Consider the following 17,896-nt stretch of genomic DNA (forward strand, 5'->3'; position numbering starts at 1 on the left):
GGGAAAGGAAGAAATGGCACACAGGAAGTGAAATTGTGACTTTTCACGTCCTGCCTCGCCTGCCTCTCTCTCTCTCTCTCTCTTGCACATCCCCACACCAAAACATGCACACCCACACTTCCGCATTTCCACCCTAGGAAGCCTAAACACACCTCCCAGAACCCCTCTAGGACTGGCAAGGAGCTCGCTGGTTTTAACTCTTCGAAGACTTTGAGTGGGTTGCGGGTGTTTGCCCTCGCGTGGCTGTGAGGCTCAGTGGGTGGAGCACAAGCTGGGAAATGTGCATTTTATCTATTCTATACATTGATTATTGACTGCGTTTAAATCATTCTAAACATTTCGTGCTGGTTCCTTTTGGTTTTTGGTTTCAAATAGGAAATGTTTTTTGAATATGAAATGTTGAAGAATTATAGAAGCATAAACTATCTGACTTTTAGAAGACATCTGAAGGAAGCCCTGTTTAGTGAAGTTTTTAATGTTTGATGTCTTATCGTGTTTTTAATATTCTGCTGGGAACCGCCCAGAGTGGCTGGGGAAACACAGCCAAATGGGCAGGGAATGAATGAATGAATAAATTATAATTATTATTATTATCCCAGAATTTCAGAGTTGGAAGGGGATCACTGAGGATCTTCTAGTCCAACCCTCTGCAATGCAGCTGTCCCATACAGGGATAGAACTTGCAACCTTGGCGTTGTCAGCACCTGCTCTAACCTACTGAGCCTGCCACACACAGAGAGACAGTGTGGTGTAGTGGTTACTGCGATGGACTATGATCAAATCCCCACTCTGCCATGAAACTTGCTGTCACCAACTCTCAGTCTAACCTGCCTCCCAGGGTTGTTGCGAGGATCAAATGGAGAGGGAGAGAACTACATAGACCACCTTGAGCTCCGTGGAGGAAGTAACGCTTCTGAATACCAGGAGGGGAAAGATGCTTTGTGCTTGAATCCTGCCTGCGAGTTTCGCTTTGAGGGCATCTGGTTGGTCACTGTGAGAACAGGATGCTGGGCTCAATGGGCCCACTTTGGCCTGATCCAGAAACCAGGCTCTTCTCATGCTCATATGTATATATGCATGTGTTTGTGTTCGTATAATTTTATTACATATATATAAATTCTATTTCATAGAAACATCAAAGCGGTTTACAACAGAAATACATTAAAACATTAAAAAGTAAAAAGGGAACCAGGCAGAGGGCCTTCTCGGTAGTGGCACCCGCCCTGTGGAACGCCCTCCCACCAGATGTCAAAGAGAAAAATAACTACCAAACTTTTACAAGACATCTGAAGGTACCCGCTTAGAGAAGCTTTTAATGTTTAATAGGTTATTGTATTTTAGTGTTCTGTTGGATGTTGCCCAGAGTGGCTGGGGAAACCCAGCCAGATGGGTGGGGTATAAATAATATTTTTATTATTTTACTATATATATTTTTTGTTGTTGTTAAAAAGCAGGCATCAGTTGTGGAAGGGTGTATTCCAAAATACTGGCAAGGAACTAGTGGAATAGGAAAGTCTTCAGCAGCTCTTGTAACGATGAAGCAGAAGATGTCTGCTGAATGTCTATTGGCAGAATATTCCTCAATAAGGTAAAAAAGGTAAAGGACCCCTGGACGGTTAAGTCCAGTCAAAGGCAGCGCTCATCTCGCTTTCAGGCCAAGGGAGCCGGCGTTTGTCCACAGACAGCTTTCTGGGTCATGTGGCTAGGATGATTAAATTGCTTCTGATGCAACGGAACACTGTGACGGAAACTAGAGCACACAGAAACGCCGTTTACCTTCCTACCGGAGCAGTACCTATTTATCTACTTGCACTGGCATGCTTTCAAACTGCTAGGTTGGCAGGAGCTGGGACAGTGCAATGGGATCTCAGTCCGTCGTGGGAATTCAAACCACCGACCTTCTGATCGGCAAGCCCAAGAGGCTCAGTGGTTTAGACCACAGCGCCACCCTCAATATTGGGCCGATGACACTATAGGCTCAGTTTCTTGTTGCCGTCAAATGAGCCTCATTAGCTCAGGGAACAGCCAACGATGCTCCTGTGTACGATCTCAGTGATGCAGCCAGGATCTAAGGCAGGCATAGGCAAACTCAGCCCTCCAGATGTTTTGGGACTACAACTCCCATCATCCCTAGCTAACAGGACCAGCGGTCAGCGATGATGGGAATTGTAGTCTCAAAACATCTGGAGGGCCAAGTTTGCCTATGCCTGATCTAAGGGTTCAGGCGATCCCTGAGGTGCCCTGGATCTAAGTTGGGTTTTATAAATTAAGACAAGGACCTTTAACCTGCCTCAGTAGCAAATGGGCAACCAGCACAGAAGCTTGAACCACTGTGCCACATGATATCGGGCAGATGCCCCCACCAGCAGCCTGGCTGCCACTTTCTATACCTGGACCTGGTACAAGGAAGACGGGCAGGTGTGGATGGGCCAAGGGCAGGCTGAGTTTGGGGGATAAGTGACTCATTCTCCCTCATGGACCAGCCTCTCCTGCTGGGTGGTCCTTCTTTCCTTGATATTCCTCCGAGGAAGCCCCCTCAGTTTCCAGGTCTGGTCTCCAGACCTAGACCCTCCCAGGAGCTTGTGACTGACACCTGTCTTTCAAACCTCTTTGCCTTTGGTTTTGAAACTTAAGAAGTATATTTTCAGAACCCACCATATTTTTCTGATTTTAATGTGCTTGAAACATCACGGTTTAATTGCTGCAACTCGCCCTTCACCTGTAAAACTGAAAAATCATTTATTTCTTCTATAGGTGTGGTTTAAGATTATTATTCTTATTTATTAAATTTGCATACAGCCGTAACTTGGAAGTCGAACGGAATCCATTCTGGAAGTCCGTTCGACTTTCAAAACGTTCCGAAACTAAAGCACGGCTTCTGATTGGCTGCAGGAAGCTCTTGCAGCCAATCAGAAGCCACGGAAGCCCCGTCAGATGTTCAGCTTCCAAAAGAACATTCGAAAACCGGAACAGTCACTTCCGTGTTTGGGGCGCCCGGGAGCCAAAACGTCCGAGTACCAAGGCGTTCGGGATCCAAGTTATGACTTTACTGCCCTATATCCGCAAGTCTTAGGGCGGTACGCAAGAGTGTGTGTGAATGTAAGAGAGAAAAAATGAAAATGAGCAATGAACACAAACAAAATTCCCAAGGCAAATGTATTATTTTTTTTACTCTAGGAAATATTCATTTAGGAGGGGAAAAAACAAGTACAGGTTCACAACAGCACACACGCGTGCAAAATACATTATCACAGTTATTAACCTATTTGGCTTCTCACTTGCCCTTCGCCACAAGGGTGGAATACAACCATATAAAAATACAAGGTTAAAATCAGCTTTAAACGATATACCTATAGAACAGACTGGATGCTGCACCTCTGGCCGATGATGAAATCTGCATGACAAAGATGCCGGATGTGAGGAGGGAATTCCACAGTTTAGGGGCCGCTGCTGCAAAGGCCCTGTCTCAGGCTGCCACCCACCAAACGTCTGACGGCAGAGGGGCTTCCCAGAGCAGGGTCCCCTCTGCCCATTTTAACACGTCTGTAGGGAAGGAGTTGGTCTCCCCGATATTTAGGGCTACCCCTGGGCTTACTTTTACAGTGGTGCCCCGCAAGACGAACGCCTCGCAAGACGGAAAACCCGCTAGACGAAAGGGTTTTCCGTTTTGGAGGCGCTTCGCAAAACGAATTTCTTTATGGGCTTGCTTCGCAAGACGAAAATGTCTTGCGAGTTCCTGCGGGGTTTTTTCCCTCCCCCCCCCTTTTCCTAAGCCGCTAAGCCGCCTATCAGCTGATCCGCTGATAAGCCGCTTAACAGCTGATCGCTAAAAGCCGCTAAACCGCTAATAGCGCTAATCCACTAAGCTGTCAATGGGCTTGCTTCGCAAGACGAAAAAACCGCTATACGAAGAGACTCGCAGAACGGATTCTTTTCGTCTTGCGAGGCATCACTGTAATCTTGTTTTTAAGTTGTATTCATTCAACTTGTTTTATTATTGGTTGTTAGCTGCCCTGAGCCCGGCCTAGGCTAGGGAGGGTGGGGTATATTTATTAGTATTAATTATTATTATTACGTGGCTCCCCCCTTGTGAATCCTTTCATGCCTAGCCAGGGTGGTGTGAGTGTTGAAGCTCTTCCCACAGGCCGAGCAATGGTATCGCTTGGCCCCCGCGTGCGCTGTCCGCTCGTGGAGCATGAGCTGCTGCCGCTGGCCAAAGCTCTCCGCACAAAGGGAGCACTTGTGCGCCAGCTTCTCTCCCGCGTGGCTCTTCTTATGTCGGATGAGGCCCGGGCGGGAATGGAAGCGCTTCCCGCAGTGCGGGCAGGCGTGGGGCTTCTCGCCCGTGTGGACCGTCATGTGCGCCAGCAGCACCGACTGGTAGCTGAACCTCTTGCCGCAGGTGGCGCACTGGTGCGGCTTCTTCTCGCCCGTGTGTATCCGCTGGTGCACCAGGAGGTGCGAGTTGCAGCTGAAGCGCTTCTCGCAGAAGGAGCAGCCGTAGGGCCTCTCGCCCGTGTGGGTCCGCTCGTGGCGCGTCAGGTCGGAGATCTGGACAAAGGTCTTCCCGCACGACAGGCACATGAACGGCTTCTCGCCCGTGTGGATACGCTCGTGCATGAGCAGGTTAGAGTTGCAGTTGAAGCGCTTCTCGCAGAAGGAGCAGCCGAACGGCTTCTCGCCCGTGTGGGTCCTCTCGTGGCGCGTCAGGTCAGAGACCTGGACGAAGCTTTTGGGGCAGTAGGCGCACTTGAAGGGCTTCTCCCCCGTGTGGGTCAGATTGTGCCTCAGGAGGTTCTGCTTGCGGTTGAAACTCTTCCCGCAGTCGCCACACCGGAAAGCCTCTTCTTGGAGCGGGGCCCTCTCGCGTCTGGGTCGAGAGACCCTCTCTGCTGCTGTTCCCAGGTGCTCGCCGTCCTGCCGGTCCTCTGGACAGTCCAATCGGCCGTATTTCTCGTCACACTCCCTCGACTGGTCATCATAACCTGTCGGAATAGGGGAAAAACCACCCAAAGCCGTTTTGTTAGTCTTCACTAAGGGGACGACTCGTGGGGTCTGAACTGGATAAAGGCCCCAGCTAAAGAATAACTGATGGAATATGCGTAGCTTGTAGATCTAACATATAGAATAAGAGAGCAAGAAGAACAATAGAAGGTTGGGAAATGTTTACTGAATATATGGGGGGGAACTATGTACACTTGAAAATGTTGGCAGCATTAAAATACAGTGGTACCTTGGTTCTTGAACTTAATCTATTCCAGAAGTCCATTCGACTCCCAAAACAGTTTAAAAACCAAGGCGCCAATTCCGATTGGCTGCAGGAGTTTCCGGAACTCAAGCAGAAGCTGCGTCGGAAGTTTGGCTTCCAAAAAATCTTCACAAACCGGAACACTTGCTTCCAGGTTTGTGGCGTTTGGAAGCCATTTTGTTAGGCAACTAAGCCGTTCGAAAACCAAGGTACGACTGTAAATTCTACAGTGTAAACAAATTCTAAGGTTGTTTAATGAATATTTCAAATTGTAAAATAGAAAACTTAATAAAAATAATACATGAATTGGTGAAAAGTGAAAAGCTATTGCAAGAATACCAAAAAATTACACACTACAGTGTAATACCCTAGGAAAGAAACATTTCCTGCCATTATTTATCAACGCAGGGGGGTGGATTAGATAACAATTGGGAATCCTTCCAAGTGTACAATTCTATGAAAGAGTTACCCAAGGATGGGCTTTGTGACCTGTGATTTTTTACCAAAGTGTAAAGTGGTGCGTGTTGGGGCAAAAAAACGACAACAAAAAAACCCCAAAATTCGTATCTGTCTATGCACTTGCTGGGTCTGAACTGGCGACAATGTACCATAAACAAGACCATGGGGCTGTAGTGGATAGTTTGATTAAGATGTTTACCCAGTGTGTGTGGGAAAAATAAAATAAAAGGGGAATTTCCATAAACAGTTCTGGCTCTGGCCTTGCCCACCTCTAGCTTGGGCTCCCTAAATTTTTTTAAATACCAGGTGTGACTGGAAAGTTGGGTGAACGGTCACAGAAATCGGACAGCGAGAAATATTCAAACACACAATTGGCACCGGAAACCCACGAAATGCTCACAATTGTTTTCGGAGATGAAACTGTAACTTGAAAGACGGTGTACGAGTGGTTTAAGCATTTCCATGAAGATGACCCTAGGTCAAGCAGAACGGCGGCAAATGTAAACAGAGTTTGTGAGTTATTGATGTGGGATCGGTGTTTGTCCGTCGGAATGATGGCGGAAGAATTGCATACACTGCGTGAAATTGTTACTGAGGTTACTGAGTTGTCCCACCCTCCATATTCTCCCAATCTGGCCCCACCGGATTACTTCCTTTTTCCAAAACTGAAATCTGCACTGAAAGGGCACAGATTTCCCAACATTTCACACGTCCAAGCTGCTGTGCCGAAGGAACGGAAAGCAGTACGAAAAGAGGACTTGGAGATCCCGGGCCACAGGGAGGTTAGGCTGGCCTCAACCAGAGCCAGGGCTTTTTTGGCTGTGGCCCCAATCTGGTGGAACACCCTGTCACAAGAGACTAGCGTCCTGCGGGACTTGACATCTTTCTGTAGGGCCTGCAAGACAGAGCTGTTCCACCAGGCCTTTGGCCAAGGCACAGTCTTTGTAATCCTCACAGAACTCTAGCCCAATGAATTGATTTTAGAATGCATTTCAATTAATTGATTGTGATTTTATGTAAACTGTGTTGTTTTTACTGTTGTTAGCCGCTCTGAGCCTGGCTTCGGCTGGGGAAGGCGGGATATAATTATTATTATTATTATTATTATTATTATTATTATTATTATTATCATCATCATCATCATCCAGAAGTTTCCCACAGTTCTACGAACGTTGTCAGCGGTGCAATGTATCCAAGGCAGCTTACTTTGAAGGCCTATAAGGCCTGTGTGTTCAAATATTTCTCGCCGTCCGATTTCTGTGACCATTCACCCAACTTTCCGGTTGCACCTTGTAGAATAAATCACTGGCTTCATCCCCCAAAAGATCACCCTTCGAGGGGATGTCACTTTGACAAAAAAAAAACAGTAGTTCCCTAACCCTTCATCCTGTCTCTTACCAGGGCGGGTTTGTTGCTGGGCAGCGATTTCTGTGTCGTCTCCTCCACAAAGCAAGGTTTCTTCATTGCTCTCCGGACAAGATTCCTGCTGCTCCTCTTGCCCAGGCTGACTTCCTGGGAAGTTTTCCTGCCTGTGACTCGGGGAAACATCCTCTTCCTCTGGCTCCACAGATGTTCCAGTTGGATCTGCCTCCTTCAAATCCTCTTCTGCACATTTCTCCTCCTTCCTTACATTCATCCAACCTTTCGTTGCTGGAGGAAAGAAGCGGGGGGGGGGGGGTCATTCGCTTGGGCGTAAATGGAAATGTAGAATTAAGGAACGAAGACCAGGAAATTGCCATTGCTTGCCAGTTCCAGGGCTAACTGAAATCACTCACACTAGTGTTTAAAGCCTTGAATGGCTTGGGACTTAGGCGCCAAATATTTGGGAGAGGGTCTCCTTCCCTACTGATCCTCTCGGCTGTTTAGATCAGTTTAGACTTTAGATCAGTTGTTTGACGTCCCTAAGATGTTTGTGACAGGGGTCTGTGGCAGTTCCTGAGATTCCCTCCCCACCGAGTCTCGCCTGGTGCCCATTTCAATTTTTTCTAAGAGGTTTACAAGAAACGTTAACATTGTCCATAAAAGGTTAAAATATTTAGAAGCGGTTCACTTTTTAAAAAATGCATATTAAAAATATCAAACTGTGGGTTGTCTTATACACGGGGCAATCTCTCCCCCCCCCATTTTCTTAAATTGGAGTCCCTTAAAATATGGAGCGTCTTCTGGGAGAAGAAAGGATTGAAGAAGATTGGAAGAAATTTAAGATTTATTTACAAAAATATTGTGATTTAGTGGAATGTTAAGAAGGATGTTTGGTTATAAATAATTGGCCATCACTAAATTGGATCGGAATTTGACGATAAGCGAGATTAAGAGAAGTAAAAATTTGTTGGAGAATTGTTACATTATATTTAAATCAGTGGTTATAAAATTGCAAATAAGATGATAATTTGCTTGAAAATTTTTTATTAACGATGTAAGTGGGAGCGGGAGACGTGAGGAAGTCTAAAGAAGTTATGAAATTTTGTTAAAACAAAGCAATGCTGTTTATTATCTTTGTATTTCTTTTATAAAAAACCCTAATAAATATTTTATAAATATATATATATATATGGAGCGTCTTATACATGGAAAAATACGGTTTTTCTTTTCTTAAAAAAATGATTTAAGAATCTTCAAATTCCTGTAATACAAAAGTAGCAGCTCCGGGGTATGTGTGGGTGTGTGTGTGTGTGAATACAGCCATAGCTGAAGCCAAACCACAAACTCCCACAAGCCCAAAATCTAAACCCACAAGCAACCTTACCCAACAGCTCCGCATCCCTCCTGACTTGCTCCTCTTTGGCCTGCTGGCCAAACACACTCCACCCGACGTCAGACAAAGTCTGTTCTGCCTCAGAAGACTCTGCCGGAGCCGGAGCCTCTTCTTGTGGTGGAATCAGCCCCTGAAATTGCACCAAGGATATCTTTTTAGGGTGGAGAAACAAGATGAGACTGAGAGAATGACTCCTATGTATGTCTCCAATGTCAGCTCAGAGCCACTGAAACTGAAGCACTTACTTATTGGAAGAAAGGGTCAAATCAATGTATGTGAAGGACGTGCAGCCATGCACGAGAATAGTGAAAGGTGATGATTGGAGCAATTACAGCAAGCTTCGGATTTTGCAAGGTGTTTCAAAAACTGATATATGCATACATTAAATGTACACAACATAACCCCCCCCCCTCATTCCAATATGCTGCAATATGTTAGGGTTGCCATACATCCGGAATTTCCAGGATATAGCCCGAGTACTGCAGTCAGAAGCAGTGTCCAGGCGCAAATTGTTTAAAAGTCCCCAAAAATCCAGACGTAGGGCAACCCATCTTGGAAGTCTAGAATTTCCTTAAAAATAGCTCAAAATAGCTCAGCTTTGGTCAAAAAGGAGAAAAAGAAAAAGAAAATAAAGCTCAACAATTTTGCCAAAAGTTTTTGAAACATGGCAACCCTACAACATATAATGCTTAAGAGAACACCTTATGAACTCATCGATATTTACATTGATGATTTCATGAGATTTGTTTCAGAACCTGGGAATCTTAAGGGGAAAAACCAGCAACATGGTTCCCTGGAAAATGTTCTGATGCCCATTTTTTTCTACCATACCCTTCTCTCTGCCACCCTCTTTGTGGAAAAATACATTTTCAGAAATGGATAGGGGGACTTCCGGTAAGAAGATGGCGCCTGAAGCAAGTCTCCTGTGCACATCAGCAGAGTGAGTAGGAGTTTTAAAAAAAATAAGGGGAAAAGATACACTCCCGGAAAACAAGCTTATATCCCAGCCAGATAAGGACTCCAGGAGTTGCTGGACAGCATTTTAAACATCCTCCCTTCCTTTGAGGCTCTTCTAAAGCCCTTTGAAATCCCGCTGAAGCCATCCAAAACGGCTGGACGGCAACTGTCGACACCTAAGACAGTCCCCTGCCTTTAGCCACCACTCCTGAAACCCAGCAAAAGCTATTCTTCTGCCTAGATAGGGATAGGGAAAATTTCCCACCACAGAATGCCATCTGGACTTCTTCCCTTCTACATCAGGACAGGTGATAATCTGCCCTGCCCTGATCCCGGGCTGCTCAGGATCCCGCTCACCTGTGGTTGCTGCCTTGCGGCCTCTGGCTGCCTCTGCAGGTAATCCTCGGCCAGGGCCACCGCCTGGGAGCAGGTCTCTGGGCTCCGTCCCTTGACCCAGCCCTGGACCTCCGCAGGCAGGACGGTCAGGAGCTGTTCGAGAAGGAGCAGCTCCAGGATCTGTTCCTTGGTGTGCTTCTCGACCCTTAGCCACCCGTTGCAAAGCTCCAGCAGCTGGCGGTGAGCCCCTCTCGGCCCCTCGGCCTCCTGGTAGCAGAAGCGCCTGAAGCGCTGGCGCCGAGTCTCCCTCCGGAAGCTGTCCCATTGCAAGATGGCCACCTTTACTTTCCCATAATCCTCTTTGTCTCCAGCCTCCAAGCTGTTGAAGGCCCACTCAGCTTCTCCCCTGAGGGCTGGCAGGAGTCGGGCTGCCCACTCCACCTTGGGCCACCGGCAGGCTTTGGCCACTTGCTCAAAGGAGGCCAGGAAGCCCTTGGCGTCGTCCCAGGGGGTGGGCTCCTCCGGCAACTGAGGGACCCCCCAGCCAGAGTGGGGAGACTCCAGGGTCCTCAGGAACTCCTGCAGCTGGGCATCCCAGTGCCGGTGCAGCCTGTCCTCTGGTTCCTGCTTAATCTGTTCTCCGGATCTCCGGTTTTGTCCTCTAGGGCCGGGGGCATTTCCTGCTCCTGCCACCCTTTCCCACACAGGTGGAGCGACATCCATTTCCTTGACTCTTTCACAGTCTCTGGGTTGAATAAGAGGGAAATGGGGTTGGGGCAAAAGCGGGTGAGGCTGCCACAAGGTGCTTTTCCTGTGAGGGAATAAACAGAAATGAGAGATGTTGTAAACAAAATCTGCCCTTCTTTCCTTATGGGTTATCCAAGAGCCCGTATAGAGTCCTTTAAGTCCTTAAAAATGTTCCAAATGCATGTTGGAAATGAAAGTAATGATATAAGTAAAAAAACTGTTCCTTTTCCCTTAGGGGTACCCAAGAGCCCATATAGACAAGAGTCCTTTTGTAGGTTCTCTATCGGTAGGAGAAAATAACAGAGGCCAACCAGAGAATATTGAGAAGCAAAGCAGCTAGTAAGCCTGATCTTTATTGAACTGTTGCAACAGGGTGCTCCCCTCACACGCAGGAGGACCCAGAACAAAGGTGTACCTGCCCTTATATAGACATTTTAAATTGCCTGCCCTGGAGTCCAAGACCACCCCCAGAAACATCATACATACATCACAGAAAAGGCGGTCTACAACAGAAATCTGAGTGTGTTGTTTATGTCCTGTCTGGCAGATTACCTGTTAATGGTCACTTGATTGGATTACCTGGGAAGCCTGGCCAGTCTTTTGTAATGACAAATACCGGTACTTAGTTCCTGAGCCAGGTCACAGACTCACCCTATTCATACACAGACATACCCTTAAGACAGGATTTGTGAACGAAAAGACAATGGGGAGGCTTTTCCATTTTCCTTTGACCTTTGGCCAAGGGTTCCCCATTATTATTACATTATAACAACATTAACTTACTTTGAATAAACATACACAAATTTATTGATTGTTAACATAATAGACAGATGATTTAAGGATCTTGATAATTTGATAATATGCAGAGAATAATATGTGTTGAAAAATCAGAGCGAGGAACTGAGGGAAGTCTGAGGAGGAGAGAGGGAGGGTTCCTTTTTGGGGAGGGGGAAATGGGGGGAAATCATGAAGATTATATGTTTTGATAATTTGTTATGTTGGAATTCTCAACAAAAACTATTTAAAAAACAACAGTATTAGCTTACAACTGTACTATAACTATTTACAAATGGCAGCCATACGAAATTGGATCTGCTGCAGGAAGCCCCCATTTAACTGGTGCAAATTCAGCTTTACACACTTGGCAATTTTATTTTTATTTGTAAAGGGGGTAGAAAGAGGGCAGGCGCCCAGGAAAAAAAGACTTTGGCAACCCTATTGAACCCAATATGTTCTTGGCTGTGAGCACTAGGGTAAAAGATTCCGGCACTGCAGCGGGCTGGACTAGATGACCCTCATGCGCCATGGCCAGCATGGAATGATGGGAATTGAAGTCTAGCAATATATGCCCTAATGTCAACAACCTCAGATACGCAGATGACACAAGCTTGATGGCAGAAAGTGAGGAGGAATTAAAGAACCTTTTAATGAGGGTGAAAGAGGAGAGCGCAAAATATGGTCTGAAGCTCAACATAAAAAAAAACGAAGATCATGGCCACTGGTCCCATCACCTCCTGGCAAATAGAAGGGGAAGAAATGGAGGCAGTGAGAGATTTTACTTTCTTGGGCTCCATGATCACTGCAGATGGTGACAACAGCAGTCATGAAATTAAGACGCCTGCTTCTTGGGAGAAAAGCAATGACAAACCTGGACAGCATCTTAAAAAGCAGAGACATCACCTTGCCAACAAAGGTCCGTATAGTTAAAGCTATGGTTTTCCCAGTAGTGATGTATGGAAGTGAGAGCTGGACCATAAAGAAGGCTGATCGCCGAAGAATTGATGCTTTTGAATTATGGTGCTGGAGGAGACTCTTGAGAGTCCCATGGACTGCAAGAAGATCAAACCTCTCCATTCTTAAGGAAATCAGCCCTGAGTGCTCACTGGAAGGACAGATTGTGAGGCTGAGGCTCCAATACTTTGGCCACCTCATGAGAAGAGAAGACTCCCTGGAAAAGACCCTGATGTTGGGAAAGATGGAGGGCACAAGGAGAAGGGGACGACAGAGGACGAGATGGTTGGACAGTGTTCTCAAAGCTACCAACATGAGTTTGACCAAACTGTGGGAGGCAGTGGAAGACAGAAGTGCCTGGCGTGCTCTGGTCCATGGGGTTATGAAGAGTCGGAAACGACTAAACGACTAAACAACAATATACGCCCTGGACTAAACTATAACACAGCTACGGTTTTGGAAACTTATTACGAAACCAACTGTTATGACACCCGCTCCTTTCCCTCCTCCTTCCTTCCCAGCCAGGGAACCTCCTGCTTCTACACTCCCAGTCACCCAGTCCCTGTTCCTTCCACGGACTTCCCAAGCCCACAATTGAGTCCATCTACTCCAGTAGTGCCTACACTGGCGGGCAGCGGCTCTACAGATCGGGAGCCCTGCCTTATCAGGAGACGCCGGGGATCGACCCTGAAACCTTCTGCATGCAGTGCAGATGCTCTACCCACTGAACCTCAACCCCCTTCCCAAGGAGCGCGCAGGAAGCCGCCTCCTACGGAGATGCACCGTTAGGTCCGCCCAGCTCAGCGCCGTCTGCACTGACCGGCAGCTGCTCCCCAATACAGCTGGCGGGGGAGGGAGGAAGAGCCCGCTGCCAGCCTTACCTGGAGGCGGCGAGATTTGAACCCAGGACCTTCTGCATGCAAAGGTGTCCTCTGCGACCAACTCCCAGCTGGAGAGCTTAATTAAAATAAACCAGTTTCCGGAGGAGGGCTGGGAGGAGGAGGAGGAGGAGAAGGAGGAGGAAAGCTCAGTCCAGCTTTGCAAAGGGGGACGGATCAAAGCGGAGGCGCGCTTTGTTTCCATTGCACAGCGCGCGGCTCACTCCGGAGTGAAGCCGGAATGGATGGCAGGCAGTTCTGCAGAGGGGCGTCCTTTCTAACCTCCAGATCGCCATTTCCAGGGAGGGAGGGGGATCCCCCTCCCCAAATCCAGGCTCTGCGCCCACCCCAAAAAAGCTCCCGCTTTCTGCACCTAGTGCAATGTTGTTTTCTCCACCTATAAGGGGGCCTTTTGGGGGAGCAGCCTCTTAATAGCCGCCAATTCTGGCTCTCCATTGAACAGGAAGGACAACCGATGAAGAAAGTGGGGGGGAAAGCGGGTCTGATATTCTGCCCCCTATATGGCAGCGCAGGCACTTGGGAGCCGGAAGTGAGAGCACCAAGCCGCCCTATGCTTTCCCCTTCCCTCTTTGGCCAAGGAGCCGCTACCTTTCATTGCGCGCAGGCGCATGCTCTCTATTGGTCCGCTTAGAGCAGTGTTGCCTGCACGGGCCGGCAGCGGCAGTTCCAGACCGGTGACGTCCTCACCTCTTTGGAAATGCCGCGCATATGGAGCACAGCAGGCTGCCCCGGTACTGAGCTAAACCATGGCATCCATTGGGTTCAGTATTTCCCACACGGACTGGCAGCAGCTTTCCCAGGTTTCAGCCCTACCTGGAGGCGCCAAAGCAAAGCAGGTGGTCCTCTTCCTTTACAGGGATGTAGTCAAACCATTGGTCCACCTAGCTCAGTAGTGCCAGCACTGACTGGCAGGCGCTCATCAGGATTTCAAAGAAACCTTTTGTCCCAGCCATACCTGAAGATGCCAGGTATGCATGGAAAGCAGGGTCTCTTCTCCTTGGCCCTTCCCCAGACACCCCACCCATATAATCCTACCTGCTTATTCTCTGCCCCCAAATCCATGATCATTTTGAGGGTTCCCTACCCGAAAAGGTTCCCCCCCCCCCTGCTCTGTGTGTGATTGGGTTTCCCCCCAATGTATTTCTCTTTCCTCTTGGCTTTCACATACCTATGTGGAGCATGTGGCCAATGCGGTTGATAAAGCAGTTAACACATTTATTAGATATTGGTTGTTGTTTAGTCGTTTAGTTGTTTCTGACTCTTCGTGACCCTGTGGACCAGAGCACGCCAGGCACTCCTGTCTTCCACTGCCTCTTGTAGTTTGTTCAGACTCATGCTGGTACCTTCGAGAACACTGTCCAACCATCTCGTCCTCTGCCGTCCCCTTCTCCTTGTGCCCTCCATCTTTCCCAACATCAGGGTCTTTTCCAGGGAGTCCTCTCTTCTCGTGAGGTGGCCAAAGTATTGGAGCCTCAGCTTCACGGTCTGTCCTTCCAGTGAGCACTCAGGGCTGATTTCCTTAAGAATGGATCGGTTTGTTCTTCTTGCAGTCCATGGGACTCTCGAGTCTCCTCCAGCACCATATTTCAAAAGCATAAATTCTTCGGCGACCAACCTTCTTTTTGGTCCAGCTCTCACTTCCATACATCACTACTGGAAAAACCACAGGTTTAACTATACGGACCTTTGCTGGCAAGGTGATGTCTCTGCTTTTAAGATGCTGTCTAGGTTTGTCATTGCTTTTCTCCCAAGGTGCAGGCGTCTCTTAATTTCGTGACTGCTGTCACCATCTGCAGTGATCATGGAGCCCAAGAAAGTAAAATCTCTCACTGCCTCCATTTCTTCCCCTTCTATTTGCCAGGAGGTGATTGTTTTTTTTTTTTTTTTATGAGCTTCAGACCATATTTTGCGCTCTCCTCTTTCACCCTCATTAAAAGGATCTTCAATTCCTCCTCACTTTCTGCCATCAATTATTATAGGGTTGCCATATTTCAGAAACAGGACACCCTGAAAGTTACTGAGCTTTTTAAGACAACCCCCAAAGTTTGTTGAGCTCTTTCCTACAAAAATGGCTATTTTTTTGATTGACTAGCCAGGACAGATCCAGGACAAAGCACCACCTTTCAGAAACTGCCCCCACCCCGGACATCAATTCCATCTTTAAAATCCCAGTAATGTCTAGGGAAATCCCTATTAAATAATAATATTTAAGAACATAGGAACCTGCTAGATCAGGGTTCAATGGCCCAACTAGCCATGGCAAGGATGCCAACTTGAAAAAAATATATTTTGGGGGATGATGTGGTGCACATACAACATTCAAATGGCAATGCTCATCAATTTTATTTTATTGTGGGGGCCAAAGAGGAAAAAAGGCCCCTAGGGGTTGGCTCCTATGAGTCATGGAATCAGAGCTGAGACGGATTCTGTTTTCCGCTGGCCAACAAGATTCCTGTGGGAAACTCGAAAGCAGGACCTGAGAACGAGAACCCTCTCCCTTCTTGTTTCTAGCCATTGATAGCCCACTCCTCCGTGAATTTGCCCCATCCTCTTTGGAAACCAGCAATACTGTGGGAGGCAGTTCCACAGATTAACTCTGCGCCACACAAAGGACTTTCTTTTACCACTGTTGCGGCTACATTCACAACTAATCTCGCAGCCCGACCATCTGACAAAGAGGGAACGATGTGTTTCAGACATTACAAATTGTGGACAAATTTAATTGTTTCAAGAAGTGGCAGAAAGACATATCTAAATTTGTCTGGCAGGGCAAAAAACCCAGAATAAAGTTTAAGATACTTACTGATTCAAAAGAAAGAGGGGGTTTTGCCCTGCCGGACCTAAGACTGTACTATGAATCGGCAGCTTTCTGCTGGTTGAAAGACTGGCTACTACTTGAAAATGCAGACATTCTGGATTTGGAAGGTTTCAACAATATGTTTGGTTGGCATGCATATATCTGGTATGACAAGGTTAAAGTGTACAAGGGTTTCAAAAACCATATTGTCAGGAAAGCACTATATAATGTTTGGACTCGGTACAAGGATTTGTTGGAAAATAAAACTCCCAGGTGGCTATCACCAATGGAAGCTAAGGAGGTGAAGAAACTTAATATGAGAACTAATTGGCCAAAATATTCTGAGATCTTAGAATTTGAAAGTGGTGAATTTAAACTACAGAGCTTTGAGAAAATAAAGTCCAAGGTACGAGATTGGCTCCATTATTTTCAAATAATGGAGGTCTTTAAACAAGACAGGAAAATTGGATTCCAGGTGGAAAAATCGAAATTAGAAACTGAATTGTTAGAACCCAATACTAAGAATTTATCAAGGATGTATAACTTGCTGTTGAAGTGGAATACAATTGATGAGACAGTTAAACTAGCCATGATTAGATGGGCACAGGACTTAGGTCATGATATTATGTTTGCTGACTGGGAACAGTTGTGGACCATAGGTATTAAATTCACGGCTTGTAATGCCTTAAGAGAAAACATTATGAAAATGATTTACAGGTGGTACATGACCCCAGTCAAGCTTGCGAAGATTTATCACTTGCCCAATAATAAATGCTGGAAATGTAATGAGACCGAAGGTACCTTCTTCCACCTCTGGTGGACCTGCCCAAAGATTAAGGCCTTCTGGGAATTGATTTATAATGAAATTAAGAAAGTACTTAAATGTACTTTTCACAAGAAACCAGAGGCATTTCTTTTGGGTATGGTCGGCCAACTGGTGCCAAGGAGGGATAAGATCTTTTTTATGTACGCCACAACGGCAGCAAGGATTCTTCTAGCAAAGTATTGGAAGACACAAGAGCTACCCACGCTGGAAGAATGGCAGGCGAAAGTGATTGACTTTATGGGACTGGCAGAAATGACCGGCAGAATCCACGACCAAGAGAATGAGACTGTGTAGGAAGATTGGAAGAAATTTAAAGTATATCTTAAAAATTGCTATAAATTTGAGGACTGTTAAAGGAAAGGAAGATGTAGAATTACAGCTATATTTATTTTTCTTGATTTAAAGTGAAATTGAAATGAGAATAAGTTAAATTTTAATTGGTTAAAAGGGTTGCTGAAAAAACTGTAAAACTAGGATGCAAAAAGGGGAAGGTATGGGGAAGTCCGAGAAAAGAGGCTTACGAAAATGAGGTTAAGAAAGCAAAAATTTATGTATTTGTACGTGTTTGATGTTGGGTGTATTGTCTGGTGTGGTTTTGTTGTTAAAATTGGAAAATCAATAAAAAAATATTATTAAAAAAAACAAAAAAAAAACAAAGAGGGAACGATGGAAAATCTGTTGTTTATTACTATCACATTACTTTAATAAAGGTAGAGGGGCCCCTGACCATTAGGTCCAGTCGCGACCGACTCTGGGGTTGCGGTACTCATCTCGCTTTATTGGCCGAGGGAGCCGGCGTACAGCTTCCGGGTCATGTGGCCAGCATGACTAAGCCGCTTCTGGCGAACCAGAGCAGCACACGGAAACGCCGTTTACCTTCCCGCCAGAGCGGTACCTATTTATCTACTTGCACTTTGACGTGCTTTCAAACTGCTAGGTTGGCAGGAGCAGGGACCAAGCAACGGGAGCTCACTCTGTCGCGGGGATTCGAACCGCCGACCTTCTGATTGGCAAGTCCTAGGCTCTGTGGTTTAACCCACAGCACCACCCACGTCCCTTACTTTACTTACTTTAATAGCCCCCACCAAAAAGTATTAATTGAAATAAAACACACACCCACACCCAAAAAAACCCAACACAA

General features: G+C 46.5%; 1 protein-coding gene across 1 annotated transcript; it reads right to left on the minus strand.

Moving 5' to 3' along the window:
• Nucleotides 1–3,961: 3,961 nt before the first annotated feature.
• LOC309364881 (uncharacterized protein) lies at nt 3,962–10,478 on the minus strand (the record flags this gene model as incomplete). Its single annotated transcript, XM_081902853.1, has 4 exons — nt 3,962–4,985; nt 7,106–7,357; nt 8,454–8,592; nt 9,777–10,478. 4 exons carry the CDS (start codon nt 10,476–10,478, stop codon nt 4,072–4,074), a joined length of 2,007 nt encoding a protein of 668 aa, XP_081758979.1. The 3' UTR covers nt 3,962–4,071.
• Nucleotides 10,479–17,896: the final 7,418 nt, after the last annotated feature.

This window comes from Podarcis melisellensis (assembly GCF_964234715.1).
Source record: "Podarcis melisellensis genome assembly, chromosome: 2".
NCBI lineage: Eukaryota > Metazoa > Chordata > Lepidosauria > Squamata > Lacertidae > Podarcis > Podarcis melisellensis.